This window comes from Centroberyx gerrardi, chromosome 17 (genome assembly GCF_048128805.1).
Source record: "Centroberyx gerrardi isolate f3 chromosome 17, fCenGer3.hap1.cur.20231027, whole genome shotgun sequence".
Taxonomy (NCBI): Eukaryota; Metazoa; Chordata; class Actinopteri; order Beryciformes; family Berycidae; genus Centroberyx; species Centroberyx gerrardi.
This window is the reverse complement of record NC_136013.1, coordinates 8,250,552-8,270,343: the sequence shown is the minus strand read 5'-3', so window position 1 is coordinate 8,270,343 and position 19,792 is coordinate 8,250,552. Positions and strand designations below refer to the sequence as shown.

The following is a 19,792-nucleotide window of genomic DNA, read 5'->3' as shown; positions in this document are numbered from 1 at the left end:
TAACTTTGTCTGCCTTCTTCTTATCAGGATCAGTCTATGAGTCTATTGATCAGTTAGGGTTGGGGTCTATTGATCACTCAATCCTCCTCCTCCTATTCTGACTTCCCCACCCCTCTGCATTTACCTCCCACAGTACATTATCCTGACATTGTATCATTATAATCAGTCGAACCTCCTCTCCTCTCCTCTCCTCTCCTCTCCTCTCCTCTCCTCTCCTCTCCTCTCCTCTCCTCTCCTCTCCTCTCCTCTCCTCTCCTCCCCTCCTCCTCTCCTCTCCTCTCCTCTCCTCTCCTCTCCTCCCCTCCTCCTCTCCTCTCCTCTCCTCTCCTCTCCTCTCCTCTCCTCTCCTCTCCTCTCCTCTCCTCTCCTCTCCTCCTCCTCAGTGGATGACCAGTGGATGAACTACATCTCCTTTGCTGGTCTGAGGACTCACACTGAGCTGGAGGGCCGCCTGGTCACGGAGCTCATCTACGTCCACAGCAAGATGCTCATCGCCGATGACAACACCGTCATCATCGGTTAGTCTCTCTATCTGTCGTCTGCTCACTCACACTCTGTCTTTTCTTATGTTGTTTTCACCAACCAATAATTGATGTACGCAGGTTCTCTTCATTTGCACCATAAAGATGTCATAAACCCCAAAATGTCTCTGTCTCTCTCTTTCTGTGTATGCAGTTAGTAAATGTGCATAAACATAAAGATAGACAGTATGTGTTGACTGCTGTAACACGGCCCTGCTCTGCCCCCTGCTGGCTGATAACTGCAATTTGCATTCACACAGTGCCTCTATCATTCTTCCATCAACCATTAACCATCAACATGTGGCTGGATATCTTTCCAGTGTGCTCCATCTCTTCCTTCAGATACCACTGTGTTTATTGCATAACTCTGCTTATCTGTAACAGACAATAATATTAATGTAGTGCCGGCAGAGGCAGAAGGCTCTTATCTTCTGTGTACAGTATGTGTGTTATTCATTCTCCATCAGACCCCCAATGCTATGGAACAAGCTGCCTAAGGAGCTCAGGCTAGCTAAATCAGTTCAGCCTTTTCAACGTCTTCTTAAAAAACACATAAAAGTTTATTATTATTACTCATAGCATGACCAAGAGGTAACACCACTACTATATGGAGCCACACCAGCAGGTCAGATGAACATGGATATGCCATTTGATCTGTGTGTGTGTGTGTGTGTGTGTTCCAGGTTCTGCTAACATCAATGACAGGAGCATGTTGGGTAAGCGCGACAGTGAGGTGGCAGTGATCGTTGAGGATTCAGAAAAGGTTACCGCAGTGATGGACGGACAGGAATACCAGGCTGGACCCTACGCACTGCAGCTACGCCTCGAATGCTTCAGGTGTGTGTGTGTGTGTGTGATAGTGTGAGAGAGAGAGGTTGTGCTCTCAGAAACCTCATCCTTCTGCTTTTGTTTGAATTGAAGGTTTAGCTGGTCATTTGCAGGCCCACAAAATCCATTCAAGCCATTGTGTAATTTTAAATAAGTCATGAGTGTCAGTCTTTAAACAAATCTTTTTTTTTTTTTTTTCCTTCAAAGTAGCATTGTGATCTGACAGCAACCTTTACAACCAAAATGTAAAAAAAAAAGTTGATTTTTCTCCTCAATCATTTAAAGTTGTTTCTTTATCTCTCTCTGTCTCTGTCTCTCTCTCTGTCTCTCTCTCTCTCTCTCTCTCTCTGTCTCTTTCTCTCTCTCCCTGTCTCTCCCTCTCTGAACAGGACTATCCTGGGAGGTCACACCGACACCAGTATTGACCTGTCCGACCCCATCAGTGACCGTTTCTACAAGGAGGTGTGGATGACCACAGCTGGCCGCAACGCCACCATTTACGAGAAGGTAGAGTGAATATGATGTTGAATCAAACTGGGCTCCAATGGCCAAAATAAGGGTTGGAGGCAACCAGCGAATTGCAAATTATGTATTGATTTTGTTGTTCTACAAAAATGTAAAGCTACATCCTCAGCATGCTAATACAGAATCCCGTATTGACTTGACAGAATTCCTGCTGCAGAATGTTTACCATTTACTGACATTTGCATCATTGTATTCGGTATTATCAGGTTTACAGATGGGAGTAACATATGTACACAACATGTGCTTTAAGATGTTTTTGAAATTCAAAACAGGTGGCATCATGTGGAGGTGTCATTTTATTAAAACATAAAACTAGTTGGCTGATAAACTTGTGAAAGTGGCAGGTGAACTTTAAGATTTACCAGTTACTGTGGTGGGAAGTTAAGTTTCCTTCCCTGGTTAATAAATTCAAAAACTAGTTTTAGAATTAAAGTGACTTCACTCATCTACTCATAAATATGCGCATGTGTGCTGCTGCAGGTATTTCGGTGCCTTCCATCTTCCCTGGTGAGGAACACGTCGGAGCTGGAGCAGTACCAGCTCAAAGCCGGCCTGGCCCAGACCGACCCGGCCCACGCTCAGGAGGAGCTGCGCAGGATCCGAGGCTTCCTGGTCCAGTTTCCTCTGGACTTCCTGTCTGAACAGAACCTCATGCCCTCCGTTGGAACCAAGGAGGCCATGGTCCCAACTGAGATCTGGACTTAAGGACCTGCCCCCCCCCCCCCCCCCCCCCCCCCCCGCCCCCTGACATATCTGGTCTTAACTGTTTCCTTTAGTATCTGAGCCTGGTCTCTGAATTGTGCTCACCTTGTGGAAGATGGGATATTTACGTGAGATCGCCTTTGATTAATATATTCCAGGATGAGAGCGGGGCTTATAGCTCTCCTCTGGAGTGATTTGACTACCAGACATTGACAAATCTTTCAAATCTGTTGCTACTGAAACAGAAAACACAGTAGTTACAGTTTGTTAGGACAAGACCGAAGCTTTTGGATGTATGAAGAACAAAACATCGCCAGACTTGAGGACTAAAAACAACACTGCGACTGCACTCAAAACAGTGGAGTTGAAGAAGAGGCACATGAACTTGGGGTTTTTGGGAATCAAAGTCGACTCTGGATGAGGCTTAGACCTTTTGGACTGTGGAAAAAGCTCACAAGACGGCCAGGATTTATGAGGGACCAGGGCCAGGCAGTGATAATCAATCACTCATGCCCAGTTGTATTCCTCACACCCGCTAAACATGAGCAGAATACATGAAGGAAATACGGAGGACTTCAAGCCAAAAGTGGCACCTAGGGGAATAAACATTTGGCTCTTGGGTAAAGACATCGCAGAATCTACACAGAGGTGGTGATGCATGTGACTTACTGAGTTTGTGACGTATGCTCGTAAGGTGCTTTAGTGCTGTGTATGCTGTATGCAAGCCCACAGAATGGTTATAGTCGTTGAGCCTGCTGTGTATGTGCTGCTTCAGAGGTAAGTCTCTGAGTACCGAAGCTGGTTGTTTCAGATCTACCTTGAGGATCTTTTCTGCACAACAAATCCAATACATACGCTCGCTCCTCACTGTGGCAGTACAGCCACACAGACAATATTACTGGTGGCGCATGATCTACTAACTATACTCACATCTTGTTGACGTGATTGCCGTAATGCATGCACCCAATCACACCTCTGAGAAACCCTTCAGAGACCATAGCTGGTATATTTACAGTCATAGGTATTATTTTGTGACAGATAATAACAAGACATGAAGTCTGTTTCAGAAGCATATTAACATGATGGACTTCTTACACTGCTGAAATCAAACTGAATCAAAGGGGACTGTATTAAGCTGACCCAGGTACAAAAACTAACATTCAAGGCTGGATGAGACAATCTGCCTGTAAATTCAAATAATGGCTCATTTCCTCTTTGCTCAACAGATGGCGCTAGTTGCTTAAAAATACAGACTGTGCATAGTTGAACAGTAGATAATGGTGTTGTCGGTTCCCCTTGGTGTTTCTCTCAGTCTTATGGCAATGGCTTTTTATTCAGTATAGAAAGAATAGATCTTCGGAACAACAATGTAAACAAGGCCAAAAAATAAAATCAACATTCTCCCTATAGCATTTAACTGAAAAAGGTGATCCACAAAAATGATTTGAGGAAAATGTTGTTTTTCTCTTATATTCAGATGCAAAGCATTCATATTGAGTTTTAATTAAGACTCGGCTTATAACCCGGCTTCTGTTTCGAGACAGGACTTGTACTTCTCGATCTCTCATAAAGCGAAAATGAAATTCTTGCGAAACGTTTTGTTTGTTGGAAGAAGACCTGTAATGCAACACGCTTCTCCCTTCCAGTGAACTTAACCGTCTTTGTTGGCAGGATTTGTAGGGATTTATTTGGTGTGTGACCCTTAAGACAACTGATGTAGGTTGTTGATGTGACCGAAGTATGGAATCAATGTTGACCTATTTATTCTGCTTCGTTTTTTTAGTACTAGTCACACAATCTTGTTTGAATGGGTCACCAACCTTTTGTAACACTTAAAAAATTAAAAACACCTATGGAATCCCGCTACATAATTGTGACAAACACACACTCAGTATGTGACAGTCTTATTGATTCATAGCCTTAATGAAGCTGTTTAGCCAATTATCAGTTTTGAGTTTTGTATTGTTGGAAAGAGCAGTCCCGTAAATCAACAGCATGGTTAGCTTGTTTTGGCAATGGCCCTCTATTCTTCCTATGAAACCACCACCCTTTAACTGTGGTGTGATTTCTACTCCACACACCCGACATGTGACCTCATGTGTTTTATCCAAGAGAGAGGTAGAGACACTGGGGAGAAAACACAAAATCGTAGTATTGTTTAAAGTCACGATTACGCGTCCTTGGTTTTGTATAGAAGTTATGTGTAAAACTGTATGGAAATCCTTAACACTGAAAAGGCCAAACCCCTGTCAATTGGTGGATGTTTTGAATTTTACAACTGAAATATTTTACTTTTAAAAATGCCGCTCCATGACTTTTCTGAGACCCTCTTTCTGTACAAACCAGATTTTCATGCAAGGAAATAGTAGTTAGAACTGTTTTTACCTTCCTCAACTGACCACATCTTCTCTTAAACCACCAAAATCCATTAGCTTTTCTAGTATTAATGCAGTTACACCAAGACAATAACAACAAAATAAAAAAATTACAATGAATAAAACCTTAGAATAAATAGCCTTAGAGATGATTTCATGAATGGGGACAGAAAATTGAAAAAAAAACATGATTGACAAGCTGATTAGGTTTCAAAAGGTCTTTGTCTTTTGGGACTTTTGTTGACAACAAGCAAGGAATCTCCAACGGTTTTGTTTCCTCTGGTCATGCCCCCCGTTTCTACAGAAATCACCTGTCTGTGTGCCAGACCCCAGCAGCACTGTCTCCTCTTGTTCTGAATAAAAAAAAAAAGATTTTATATAGCCTATGGGAAGTTGAAGGAGCCACTGCCCAACAAATTTCAAATGGTCTTGTTTTTCATTTTTTATACTCATTGGATGCATTTTGACAACTACACTCTGTATTCTTAACCCTCGCTGTATTTGTCGCAATGCATTATTTATGGAATATGAATCATTCATCTTTCTTTAAACATTTATTTTTTAACTGAGGAAGTGTATGATTGTGGATTTGTAACTATGCCTCTGTTTCTTCAGCACAACCCTCCAATAGCTCTTTTCTGCTTCACGCTCTCTTCACCCCATGTCCTCTCTCTAATTTGTCTTTCTCTCTCTCTCTCTCTCTTGCTCTCTCTCTCTCTGTTTATGCACAGTTAATTTTTTGTACAGTTCAAACTATTTCGGTCTGTTTCATTTAACACAATGTAACCCATAATTTAAATGAATTTCTGTCCCTTCTTTCCTGTGAAGGAAGGGACAGAAAATTGCTTACAAATACAGACTGCATTGAACAGTAGATAATGGTGTTCTCAGTTCCCCTTGGTGTTTCGCTGTCTTATGGCAATGGCTTTTTATTCAGTGCAGAAAGAATAGGTCTTCGGAACAACAATGTAAACAAGACCAACAATAAAATCAACATTCTCCTATAGCATTTAACTGAAAAGGTGATCCACAAAAATGTATGTATTGAATATTGAACATATTGAATTTAGACTCGGCTTATAACTCGGTTTCTGTTTCGAGACAGGACTTGTACTTCTCGATGTCTCATAAAGCGAAAATGAAATTCTCGCGAAACATTTTGTTTGTTGAAAGAGCTGTAATGCAACACGCTTCTCCCTTCCAGTGAACTTAACCGTCTTTGTTGGTAGGATTTGTAGGGATTTATTTGGTACGTGACCCTTAAGACAACTGATGTAGGTTGTTGATGTGAACAAAGTATGGAATTAATGTTGACCTATTTATTCTGCTTCGTTTTTTAATACTAACCATCTTGTTTGAATGGGTCACCAACCTTTTGTAAAAATTTTAAAATCACACCTATGGAATCCCGCTACATAATTGTGACAAACACACACTCAATATGTGACAGTCTAATTGGGTCCTAGCTTTAATGAAGCTGTTTAGCCAGTTATCAGTTTTGAGTTTTGTATTGTTGGAAAGAGCAGTCCCGTAAATCAACAGCATGGTTAGCTTGTTTTGGCAATGGCCCTCTATTCTTCCTATGAAACCACCACCCTTTAACTGTGATGTGATTTCTACTCCACACACCCGACATGTGACCTCACGTGTTTTATCCAAGAGAGAGGTAGAGACACTGGGGAGAAAACACAAAATCATGAGAAATGTATGATTGTGGATTTGTAACTATGCCTCTGTTTCTTCAGCACAACCCTCCCAATAGGTCTTTTCTGGTTAACACTGTCTTCACCTCCTGTCCTCTCTCTAACTTGTCTCGCTCTCTCTCTCTCTGTTTATGCACAGTGCATTTTTTTGTACAGTTCAAACTATTTCTAATTTCTATGTGTTTCATTTAATACAATGTAACCCATAATTTAAATGGCTAATAAACAAAATGATGTTTGGAATTCCTGTCCCTTCCTTCCTGTGAAAATAAGAGATGCAACAGACTATCATAATCAGTGGTATTAGACTCTAGGTTCATGCATGTGCTTGTGAGAGTTAAGCCATACAACAGTCACCCATTCATGCAATGACTTCCACAGAAGCAGCCTGCTCTGGTTTGTGTTTATTTTAGATTTATGAACAATATGAATTGGTTACTGCTGTCTGTTCATGTCAGTTTTGTGATAGTTACTTCACATTTCTTTGTAATCTTCCCACACGTAGCACGCATGCACACCTCTCTTCTAGGTCCGACCGACACAAATTAATTTATGTGAATTCTTAAGTCTTATTCCACTTTGAAACAGTTTTGTTTGTATTCCAGGCCTCCACACTTTGTAAAAAAAAAACCGCTCATAGGCCTTGTTGTCACATAATAGCCCAGGTAATTTGATTCACTCCAAGTGTATGAATTATAGCAGAATTCAGGCAACTCAGGCCAGTGGTTCCCAAAGTGGAGTGCAGGAACCCCCCAGTGTTCCTCAACAAAATAAGAAATAGTGAAATTTCACCACTATTTTTGAAATGAGACACACAATGAGAGAATGAATTTGAGAATGAATTTGGCTATTTTGATCATTGTAGTGTAGACAGGTAGCCTATATGCATAATCCGCTAAATCATATCTGACTGCAAAATCTTTTCAGATGGAAGTTTATGGAACAAAGTAGTGGCAAGTAGTGGCACTTGAGCTAATTTATATAGTGATACAGTGGTACATACAAAATGAGTAAACTATGACCTCCAGTTGATGTTCATCATGCGGCAAACAACCACCAATGTAAAAACAAATCATTAATATTCTCAGAAAAACATCAATTTATGCTTTTCCCCCTCAAAAGACCCTATCCTGTTTGATAGGCGATGGCTTGGTATGATGTATACAATGAATAAATGTCATAAACATTTATGTCAGCTAATAAAAAAGAGCAAACTGTATTCCACAAATAAAAAAATAGTTGAACTGAGTTTTTAGGTGCATTTATATAGGCTACATCCCTGAATACATACCATCTATATGGAAGGTGGTTGGAAAGAAAAAGTTTGGGAGTCCCTGGCGTGGCAATGGGCAATCTCTGTCTGCCGCCCCAAACCCCGCCTATTAAAAGCCCGGGCCGTCCTCCAATAGGCGGGGTTTGGTGAGGCAGTGCGCTTCCCCCTCCCTCCCCGCCTCTATATTTGCTCTGGCTGTCACAGCAGCGGCTCCAATACGAGCAGTAGCAGCTTATCCCGGAGCTTCACCCTTCCCTGTTCGGTCTATAACCTGCAGACATGGACCTGGAGGTGCTGATGTGCCCGGCGCTCTCGCTTCGCATCATCCCCGCGTTTGCGCTCTAGCTGTGCGCTCCAGTCCGAGGCGCGTCCCGCTGCTGCTGACCAGAAGGGGACTGTTATTATTTTGTCGGTCGCTGAGACATCACTGTATTGGAGAGAGACAGCGAGAGGGAGAAGGGGGACAGCAGAGACTGAGGAGAGGAGACCACACAGTCGTGACAGCAAAGGCCGTTTTTAGGGTGTTCGGGACCTGAGAGTGGCTTTTTGTGTCCTCCATCATGGCGAGCGACTCTCCAGCTCGGAGTCTGGACGAAATAGACCTGTCCGCTTTGAGGGTGAGATGATGTGACTTCCATTTTTTTTTTTTTTTATATATAGACATCTGAAAGAAACTGGGCTGTGTGGCCGTGCGTGCGTGTGTGTGTGTGTGTGTGTGCGTGCCGTGCGTGAGCGCGTCTCCCCTCCTTTTTTTGCACCTGACAGCGCTCCATGAATAGCAACCGGCAGGAGAGCAGAGGAGGCTGCAAGAGGCGGATGTGTGGGAGACGGGCAGCCAGGCCGCTACAATGTGTCAAATAATAGATCAAATTATATATAGACACTAACTAACATGACAGCTGGCTCGCCCGTCTAAGCCTCGTCTTCATTCAAGTCAGTCAGTGGAATGCGTGATGGAGTGTGTGATGCTGAATTGAGGTTATAGCTGTGATTGTGCTGACCTGGATACAGGGGTTTGTGTTTTTTTTCACTGGGCCAGCCTATTATAGGCCCATCAGCCTTGATTCAGACAGCAATGGAATTTAACCTATTTCTCTCCCACACTGCTGATTCTTCTCCCAGGGCTTGTGTGAGTGTGTATGTGTGTGAGAGAGAGACAGAGAGTGTGTCTGCTAGTGTATGTGTGTGTGTGTGTGTAAGTGAGAGAGAGAGAGAGAGAAAGAAAGAAAGAGAGAGAGAGACTGTTTCTTCTTATGTTCTTCTTATGTTTAATCCCATATTGTTGTTTATCAAATATTTCCCCCCAAAGCAGTGAAATTGTTCCCTTTCCTTTCCCTTCTTGCTGTATTTGGTGCTGTTCGGGTTGCTATCTGTGTGTGTGTGTGTGTGTGTGTGTGTGTGTGTGCATGTGTGTGCCAACCTACCTGTAGTCAGTGTAGCCTACTCTCCATCAAGGCTGAAGCCTTACATGCTGCAATAGCCAGTTCTTTTGTTCACTCAGTGTGCACTGCAAACCACAACACACACACACACACACACACACACACACACACACACACACCGACATACACACACAGCCTACTGCGCTTGTGTTTATGCGTGGATGCCCATCTTTTCGCTTCGCTGGACATGGTGTGTGTTAATGTGTGTGTGTGTTTCTAGTGTGTGGCTGTCTGTCGGACTGATAGTCAGCTCTACTCTAGTAAAGGATGCTGTACAGCTTCAGTTAATGACCTGTTTGCTGCTCTCCCAGCTCTTTGCAACATAACCACATCATACGCACACACACACACACACACACACACACACACACACACAGATCCTCTACAATGCAGTTGCTGTCTGCCTGCCTGTATTTACCAGTTTGCCTGTCTGCTTGTCTGCGCCTACACGTCTGTCTGTAAGCCTTTTCCACTGCCTGTCTGTCTCTCTCTGTCTGTGTCTGTGTCCGTGTCAGTGTTTCTGTTTTTGTCACATCTGCCCATCCGTCTGTCTGTCTGTCTGACTGACTGTCTATCCGCGTGCTATTCCTCTTTTCTCTGTCAATTTTATCGCCTGTTTTCCTCGCATCACGTCTGTCTGACTGACTGAACGCACCTCCCAGCCTATCTGCCAGCCGATCCTTCTCTTAGCGTCTGTCTATCTGCCCGCCTGCATGAAAAGTAATGATCACAGGGGATGTGAATGGAAGTGTCTATATCAAAGATTACTTCTGAGGTGTTTACCCAGTACATACGCTGTGTCTTTACGCCGGTGGAGAGAAAAGAGATAGAGGTAGAATGGAAAGGAGAGAATGAAAGACGAAGAGGAGAGAGAGGGGGGGGGAGAGTGGAGACAGAGAGACGAGAGACAAAGAAGGAGAGAGGGAGAGGAGCGAAGTGTTTGCGTATTGGGATTCAGCCCATGCATGTCCTGTCCTTTCAGAGGCGCATGTCTCTCACTGTGACTCGCACCAGCCGCAAGGACACACACACACACACACACACACACTCACATTTGCGTTTACTTAGCATGGCTGTGCATGGGAATGTGGGCTATATACATGCAAATGTGAGACTGTGGTTACCCATCTCTAAATTTGTCTCATTTCTTGATTTGTGACTAAGATTGAAACCTGTTTTGAGTGTGTATGTGTGTGTGTGTGTGTGTGTGTGTTATGTTTGTATGTAAATATGTTACTGCATCCATTCGCAGTTCTTGTCCTAATATGAAACACCACAGAAAAGGAGGGTTCTTCACGAGTTCCTTGTTTAGGGTAGTGGTTATTTTTGAATTGTAATGACTCAAAGAAAACAAGCTGCTGATCTGTGAAAATTAAAAAAAGAAAAGGCAAATCAGAATTTAAAAAACCCCAGTGCGGTTCGTAGAAATGTGTTATAATGATGGCTGGTTTGGGACATTTCATACACTCTTAAAGGGTTCTTTACAGCACCACAGAGGGTTCTGCGCTGGGGCGGGCCTAAAGATCAGTTCTCTGGTACTGTAGAGACTCTTCTTCTTAAGAGTGTACCTACAGTTATTCCACAGAGGTTTTTGTTTTGTCCCCTTCACCCCTGCAAACTTTTTCCCCAACTTCCAAGGAAACCGTTTTCCGTGAGGGCGAGGTTACAAGGAAGGATGTTAACCTAAGGACCGTTTACCACAGAACCCTTGTTAAAGTGGTGATTATCTAATGAACAACACCGTCCACATGACAGGACCAGACATGTCTACTTGTTGTTTCCTCTCTCTCTCTCTCTCTCTCTCTCTCTCTCTCTCTCTCTCTCTCTCTCTCTCTCTCTCTCTCTCTCTCTCTCTCTCTCTCACACGTTCCACCCCCGTTGTCTTTCCTCACTTGTCACCATCTCTTCATCCTTTATCTTGATTCCCCTCATTTATTTCTCTTCTCTCTTTCTTTCTTTCTTTCTTTCTTTCTTTCTGTGGTTGATACGGAGTCACTAACACGGGCAAATCTGTGACACACAACCCCCCCCCCCCCACACACACACACACACACACACACACACACACACACACACACGCACACACAACGCACATATACACATACACAGGCAGACGGGTGTACAGTCAACCACTGGACTGGGTAGACAGGAAGTAGGTCAGCTGGCTCTGACGAGGTCGGGGGGGGGGGTTGTGATGAGTCTCTGTGTGTGTGTGTGTGTGTTGGTGGGGGGTGGGGGGTGATGGGGTGATGAATCTGTGTCTGTGTGTGTGTGTGGGGAGGGGGGGGGGGGGGGGGGATCAGGGACAGAGCTTGCTCTCGGCTGCTCTTAGGCACACTGACCACCACTGCACACACACACACACACACACACACACACACGCGCACACACACACACACGCACACAGTGATACAAAGAGACAGACGGAACTGAGTGGGAAGTAGAGTGGAGAGAGAAGTGGCTTTTCATGTTCGCTGTCTCTGCAGTTTTCTCTTTCTCTCTCTCTCTCTCTGTGTCTTTCTCTCTCTCTCTCTCTCTCTCTCCCTCTCTTTCTCTCTCCCTCCCTCTCTCTCTCTCTCATATGCCTCTCCGGCTCTCTGTGACATTTGCTGGTGTCGCACATCAACCCGGAAGCACCTGTATATGCTGCTTGTTTCGCTTGAGCGGAGAAGGCCACAGTCAGACACAGAGATGTCACCGCTGTTCACAGTCTCAGCATGACTCAGAATGACAGCCCAAAGACTGAGGTCGGGATGCTATGGCTTTTATATGAACACACACACACACACACACACACACACACACACACACACACACACACGCACACACACACACACACACACACACACACACACAGGTCAGAGGCGTCAGCAGCATGGGTTCATCCAGTCAGCTGACGAGAGCAACAGATGGTAAACCAGCAGGAAGTATAGCCACACACACACACGCTCACACACATGCACACACACACACGCACACACTGGCAATAGACAAATGTGCTGTGCAGGGACTCAGGTGTGAGATCTGAGATGAAAGAGAGAGCAGGTGAAGGGATGAAGGGAATGTGACACGGTCAGAGAAGGAGAGAGAGAAAGACAGATGCAGAGAGAGAGAGAGACAGAGCGAGAGACAGGTGAAGATGAAGGGAGTTTGACTCGATGAGAGAGAGAGAGAGAGAGTCAGTGGTAGAATGAAAGAGAGAGAGAGAGAGAAAGCGACGGAGGCTGTGTTTGGGGTAAAGGTGGTGATGTGACCAGTGACTAAAGTAGTCCGAGGCAAAGACCCTCTCCAGCCCTCCTCCCTCCCTCTCCATCTCTTCGCCCAGTAAGGCCACATTCCTCGGCCCCTCACCATGGAAGCCATAGTAACGGGGCCACAGCAGTGCCCAGGGCTTACACAGGGCTTATTCATGAATAGTCTATATACTGTATGGCTGGCTGTCGCTGAGAAAGCCCCCCTCACTCACCCACCCCCCTCTCTCCCTCCCCCCACTCCCTCCCTCCCTCCCTCCCTCCCTCTCTCTCTCTCTCTCTCTCTCTGCCTGCATGCTTCTCGTTGACCTATTTTTTCCCCCCCAAGTCACTGATGGAGCCGCCACCAAATCTTTCATTCTCTGCTGTACTTATACAAGCGCTAAGAGATATATGTTAGCACATTATGCGCAGAGATACGAAATTCTTTATTTGAATCCATTAAAGTGGTAATCTGTGACATTTGCATATAAATAAATGTCCGTTTTGCTTCTCCTTATTGCCAGTTTTGCCAGTTGATATAACACAATAATGATTCAACCGTTCCTCAGTTCATGGAAGCTTTTACACTTGCTGTTCTTAACACCCAGTCGGATAGGATAGGTAATAGGAATCAATAGAAGAAGAACTGGGTGGTAAGCATGAGCAGCGATAGCCACCATGGCTGAACAGGCAAAGAAGAAGAGAAGAGCGCCACCTACAGAAACTCAAACTGCAACAGAAAATCCAAAGAAAAACACAGTCTATCACAGTCTGTTTGATTGACAGGTGATCTCTGGGAAGTGCAGTGCAGAAACACCACAGCAATGAGCGCTTAGCAACAAAAAAATACAAAAACAAAAACAAGTATTACAAAGATTACCTCTTTAAATGATATGCTAACATGCTTTAAGGACATTTGAGGACACATTTAAGGACACAAGCACACCGTCTCTAACACACACTCGCTTCCTTTCCGTCTTCATTTCCTCTCTCTCTAACACACGAAATACACACACACACACACACACACACACACTCTTGATCTTAAGTGCTTGGAGGAATCATGAGCATGTAAACAAGTCCATAGTAGGAGCTGAATCCCACAGTTCAGCCTGACTCATGGCGGAGGGCAGACAGGAGAGAGAGACGGGTGGAACGACGGAGAGAGAGAGACAGAGAGTGCCAGGGAAAAACTGAGATGGAGAGAGAAAAGATGAATGATGAAGAGGACGGAGGGAGGGACGGACGGAGGGACGGACGGAGGGACGGACGACGGAAAAAAGGCGTGAGATGACAAGCTGGCAGAGACGGATGGAGGGAGAGGGAGGCGGGGAGCAGGCGGCTTCATTAGCATCTTACAACGAAGTCGGGGCGCGCTTCGTCTTCAAGACACTGTAAATCTGTGATTAAGACTCGACTCCCGTTAATGTACTGTACGTGTGTGTGAGAGATGTACTGGGAATTAGGCATCTCCTTGTAAAAGCAGGCGGTGGTGAGCCATGTTGTTAAGTGTAAGTGGTTTTATAAGAGGCAGGCCCGGCCCCAGCATGACTCCTATCATCCTCTTAGGGTCTCTAATTCAATCCCCCTCACTTCTCTCTAATTCACTTTCTGTAGACACTAACAGCACTCACCTGGATGCCGGTCTGATGCACAGAAACGCACAGATAAACATGAACCAGGGGAGAGGCAGCCAGGACGGGTTTTAGATCAAGTATGGTAGTAGAATGACGGTGTATTAGTTTTAAACTGCTTAGAGTTTCAGATGGGTGGGGTTTACTGCATCATTACTGTAGGTAATACCAGGTAAGGTATCATCACTCGCAAAAAATGTCACTGAATTTACTTTCAAATAATTTTCCTGTGATTGTCTGAACTTTCTGGCACAAATTGTATTGTCCTATAGCAAACCCCACCCATCTGGCGTCTAAGTAAGCTAAAACAAACTCTAAAACCTATTTGCAAATTCTGTTTCTCCCAGGTCTGGGTCTGGTTGATATACAGCGCCACAACAACAGTCATTGCATAAGTCCCACTGTTAACTGGATGGAGAGAGTGTGGAGACAATATTTTGTAGCTGTCAGAACACACAATGAACAATCTGACACGGTTCACAGTTAATTGAAAGACTTGAGCAGAGATAAAGTGGAGGCTAAACGCACCTAAAGTCAGTTTACCCATCTTTTTTTATTTGCGAAATATAGAGATTACACCTCTTTTAAGGCTGATAGAAATCTTTATGACATACATTTATAGTACACGTCAATGCACAACAAGTAGGACCAAGTTATATGAGGATAAGATCTTTTAAGGAAAAACAGAAAGCATAAATTAATACTTTTCTGAAAATATAATGGATTTTTTGTTTATAATGAGTGTTGTTTGCCTAATGATGAACACAGACTGGAGGTCATAGTTTATCCACCTATCTATGCATACATACAAGATAGATGTTTGGAGACTTTTGCCATTGTTCAAATACGACCTCATAGAGAAACAGCACATTGTCTTATAGTCAATGATGAAACAGTAGAGTTCTGCGTCTGTAGTGATTTATATGGGCTTTTTGGATTTAATATTCTGTTATTGCTCCGGTGGTTTGTTGACCTGGAGAAATCTGCTCAGTAGGTTCAGACAAGTTCAGTCTCTGTGCGTTCGCTGCATTCCATTGGTGGAGTTCAATATTAATGGACTGTATTTTTCCCTTGTTTTGTTTATGTAGGATTATGATCCTGTCCTGTTTTGACCCCAAGCAAAAGACACACACACACACACACACACACACACACACACACACACACACACACACACACACACACACACAAACACTTCCCATCTTCTTCTTCTATCTTCCCATGCTCTCTTTTATTCTGTTTCCTACTAATCCACATCTCGCATGTCAGATCTAGCTTTGTTAGTGTGCATTGTGCATTGTTTCAGTGTGTGTGTGTGTGTGTGTGTGTTTGTTCAGTTGACAGAAGTAGATAAACATGTTTGGTCTTTCTGAATCCATAACAGATAGCCATCTGATGCCAAGGCCTCTGTGGAAGATAATCTTCAGGTTCCTTGTAATAAATTCTTTGTGTTCAGTGTTTCCAGGTTACTGCCAGCTCACTATGCTGCCAGTCTGTGTCTATTATATTATTCTGATAATTGAATGTGACGAGGCTAACGTTGTGCTTAGAAAAGTACACAATAGATGTTTAGATTTGGTTCACTGCAATACATGGTTTAGATGAGACTTCCTTTATTTTATTTCTCATTGTGTGTTTAGCATTCAGTTAATCCAGGTCTTATTACTTTGAAGATGAATGTTTTTGCATTCCTGGTGTCTAGACTTCCTGATAGGATGCGGAATAAATACCTTTGACGAGTTCTCTAGAAAGATGTAACATGATAAGAGGAGTGGCACTGGCACCAAACACACGTGCACGGTAAATAAACACACAGGCTTTCACACACACACACACACACACACACAGTACAAAAACATGTAAGGTGTCAGTCTTGCTATAAATCAAAGCACACACAATGAGTAAGCAAGCTGAGTGGCAGACAGAGGTTTTGCAATCATACACTGGTTTGTGTCTGTGTCTGTGTCTGTGTTTGTGTTTGTGTGTGTGTTTGTGTGTGTGTGTCATCGTGTTGTCGTCCCTTTCATAACCGCACTGGATAAACTCCAAAATGCATTGTCATCAAGCTAAAAACAAGGCTCTATAGTTCCTCAAAAGTTCACATTTTGGAGATACCAGGTTTTCACCTGACAGCAATGATGTATGTGTGTGTTTGCGTGTGTGTGTGTGTGTGTGTGTGTGTTTTCACGTCACCCCCTACAATGCATCGCAAATTGGACAATCATCCTGCTCCCCGCTCTCGGCACTTTTATTGTTTTACAAGCTATATTTAATGTGTTATTGTTATTCGGCAGCTTCAAACACACACACACACACACACACACACACACACACACACACACACACACACACACACACCACACACACACACACACACACACACACCGTGATTCATCGGCCACCCGTAAGGTCATGTGGCAGTCATGTGACGTTGGAAAACTCTCAGCAGGAACACAAAAATGACAGGGGGGGGGGGGAGGAATTGTTCCAGTCATAGGGAACTCTAAACCTCTGACACAGACTCCCCCCCCCCCCACCCCCCCACCCCCCCACCCCCGCCACACACACACACACACACACACACACACACATGCAGACACACTCACAGAGCCCGGTGCACGCTGAGAGCTCATTCTGCAAGTGGCCCTATAAAATATGAATGATAACGTGCTATATTTTTATCAGCCGGCCTAAGGACATGTATGAACTGGAGCAGCAGGAGCGCTCTGGTTTCTCTATCAGTAGCTATGTCTCTGCATGCAAGACAGGATGTGTGCATGTCTACATCATATGTGTTTCATCGCTCGTGGTGCCTATACACGCGTGTTTATTTACAGTATGTGCGTGCATGCTCATTCGAGTGTGTGTGCCACTGTGTGTGAGGATGTATGTGTGTGCCTATATGTCTTTATACATGCGTGTGTGTGTTGTGCATGCATTTTTATTTTTCCTCTGTGTATAGGGATGTTTGAGTGTGAGAGAGAGAGAGAGAGAGTGTGTGTGTGTGTGTGTGTGTGTGTGCATCCTCAGACGTGTCTTGGGAGTTGCTGTCAGAACTTCATATGCAGCTTTGAGAGTTAATTCACACAGCTGCCAAAGACACACACTTTCTCTGCCTCTCTCTCTCTCTCTCTCTCTCTCTCTCTCTCTCTCTCTCTCTCTCTCTCTCTCTCTCTCTTTCTCACTCACTCTCTCTCTCCCACACACACACACTAGGAGACAGACAAAAAAGACCAAAGAAGTGGAGAGAGAGAAACTGAGGAGGAAAAAAAAATCTACCTGCCTAAGCTGAAGGCCTGATAGCAAGGCAAACAGTCACACTGCTTACAGAATGCTGCTGTATGCACTGTTGAAAGAGGCTTGCAGTTCCTCTCTCTCTCTTGATCTCTCTTTCACACATACACACACACATACAGACACACACACACACACATTTACTTAGACACATACACACTTCATTTTGTGCCCACACATACTCGTTAGAACATTTGAACATTTGAACACTAGCCCTTGTGTGGGAGTGTGCTTTTGGCACTGTGTGTGTGTGTGTGTGTGTGTGTGTATGTGTGTGTGGTTGGTTATGAGAGTGCGAGAGAGCGAGACAGCGGGAGGATGTACTTGAGACAGAGTGTGAGAGAATGAGTTTGTGTGTGTGTGTGTGTGTGTGAGGGAATGTGCATGTGTGTGCGTCTCCTGCATACAACAGAGATAGAAGGGTAAAAAAAAAAAAAAAAACACGACAGGAAAAGGAAGGAGAGAGCAAGAAAAGCGCAAGACCCTCTCTTCAGAAACAGCTGACAGGTTGACAGGTCTGCTGAGACCGGCAGAAACAAACATACAGAGACAGAGCGAGGGAGAGAGAGAGAGAGGGAGAGAGACATAGAGAGACAGAGAGAGAGAGAGAGAGAGAGAGAGGCAGCGAGAGAGAGAGCAAAAACAGAGAAATTGGAAAAAGCGAGAAGACAAAATGAAGAAAGAAAGAATTGAAGAAAGTGTGAGAGAGAGTAGACTGTGTACAGTGTGCAAAGCTATAATATTACAAAATATATAGAGAGTTTTTCACATTAAAGTATTTATACAGACACACTAAATGTACAACATAATAGTACTTAGCACTTGTGTAGTTTCTTTAATCATTTGATCATAATCTTATGTTTTATACTTTTATCGATTTTACCAGATATTTCTCTTTCTTTTTCCTCTGTTCATTCATCACACAGATGGATTTACATGTAATGCCAGTAAAGTAAACTGAAGTTGAAATTGAATATTTGAGAAACATGACAAAAAAGAGAAATGAAGAAAGCGAGAAAGAGATTGAGAGAAAAGGGGATGGAGGGAGTGAAATAGAGATGCAGGGGAGAGAAAAGATGAAGGATCAAGAAGAGAGACAGAGGCAGAGAGAGAGAGAGAGAGAGAGAGGGAGAGAGAGAGAGATGGAAACAGAGTGAATGTGTGGTTTTTCAGCACGGAAATAATAAGATGCTTTATTGAGAGGGGAATTGTCTGTGAAAAGTGCGTTTTGTGTAATATCGTCTGTTCTCCAGCAGCTTTGCACGAGTCCCAGTGCAGATCTACAAAAGCGCAGTTTATTTCAGTGAATCCGCAACTCAATAAGCCGCTAGCTTTGCCCGAGAAACATCTTCCTCGACTCTTTCCTAGATTACATCGCACAGCCGTTTTCAAAGAGAATATGTAAAAAAAACAAAAAATGAGGGAAAGTTATAACAATCATACCCTAGATAATGATGGAAATTACTTTTAGCTATTGATACTGAATATATTTTTAGCTGGCACTCTTATCCAGAGTGACTCACAGTAGAATTAGCTTAAAGTAGAAGATAACCAACACTACAAGCAACCTATTATAAGAAATGCAAAGGTCAGAGCTGCAGCACCCTGACAAGAGATGTGACAAATATTCACAGAGATTTACAGAAAATCAATGTAAACCTCTGATTTTGGCATCAAAACTTTTTCAACGTGGGATTAGTCTCCAAGCACAACATTTTTTAAAATAAATGAGTAGGACTGAAAACTGTCCAGACAGCTCTGCTAGAAAGAACAATGTACAAAGGTGAAGAGCAGAGACACTGACACAGAATGAATGGTGTTATGTTTTCTTTTCTAATGACAAGGACACGCAGGGAGAGACGAGACAAAATAGAAAGTAAGTAAAAGTGCTTTAGCTGTGCTGGGACACTGTTGGAATGAGAGGAGCGTTGGAAAGAATGAACGAGAGACTATACGGTACCACAGTCCTGGACACCGTCAGGAATGAAGGAGAGAGAGAGAGAGAGAGGGAGAGAGGGAGGGAGGGAGGGAGAGAATGTGGAAATAAAAGAGTGAGAGAGACATAGATGGACTGTGGCTGGATGGAGAAGAACAGAGGCTGGTGGAGCAGAGAGAGTGTGAAAGAGAGAGAGAGAAGAAAAGAAAGGGTGAATACCAGCTATTGTTGGAATGCCGTAGCAACACGGCAGAGAGGAAGGGGGAGGTATGTGTGTGTGTGTGTGTGTGTGTGTGTGGACTGGAGTGTGTGTGTGTGGGGGTCAT

The 19,792-nt window shown here is 43.8% G+C and overlaps 2 protein-coding genes across 5 annotated transcripts in view; both read left to right on the top strand.

The window, feature by feature from the left end:
- pld1a (phospholipase D1a) overlaps nucleotides 1-6,878 on the top strand; it is a 37,790-nt gene extending 30,912 nt beyond the window's left edge. For 2 of the 4 annotated variants that reach the window (XM_071912395.2, XM_078289511.1), the window contains exons 23-26: nucleotides 384-518; nucleotides 1,205-1,358; nucleotides 1,739-1,856; nucleotides 2,355-6,878. In XM_071912395.2, the coding sequence (XP_071768496.1) occupies nucleotides 384-518; nucleotides 1,205-1,358; nucleotides 1,739-1,856; nucleotides 2,355-2,579 (632 nt within the window). In that variant the 3' untranslated portion in view covers nucleotides 2,580-6,878. The remainder of the gene's footprint in view (nucleotides 1-383; nucleotides 519-1,204; nucleotides 1,359-1,738; nucleotides 1,857-2,354) is intronic. The other 2 variants (XR_013507296.1, XR_013507295.1) reach the window with 2 other exon arrangements.
- Nucleotides 6,879-8,213: 1,335 nt separating this feature from the next.
- The window catches only part of tnika (TRAF2 and NCK interacting kinase a), a 67,330-nt gene continuing 55,751 nt past the window's right edge, over nucleotides 8,214-19,792 (top strand). Inside the window, exon 1 of the mRNA XM_078289479.1 lies at nucleotides 8,214-8,544. Coding sequence (XP_078145605.1) covers nucleotides 8,488-8,544 — 57 coding nt within the window. The 5' untranslated portion in view covers nucleotides 8,214-8,487. The remainder of the gene's footprint in view (nucleotides 8,545-19,792) is intronic.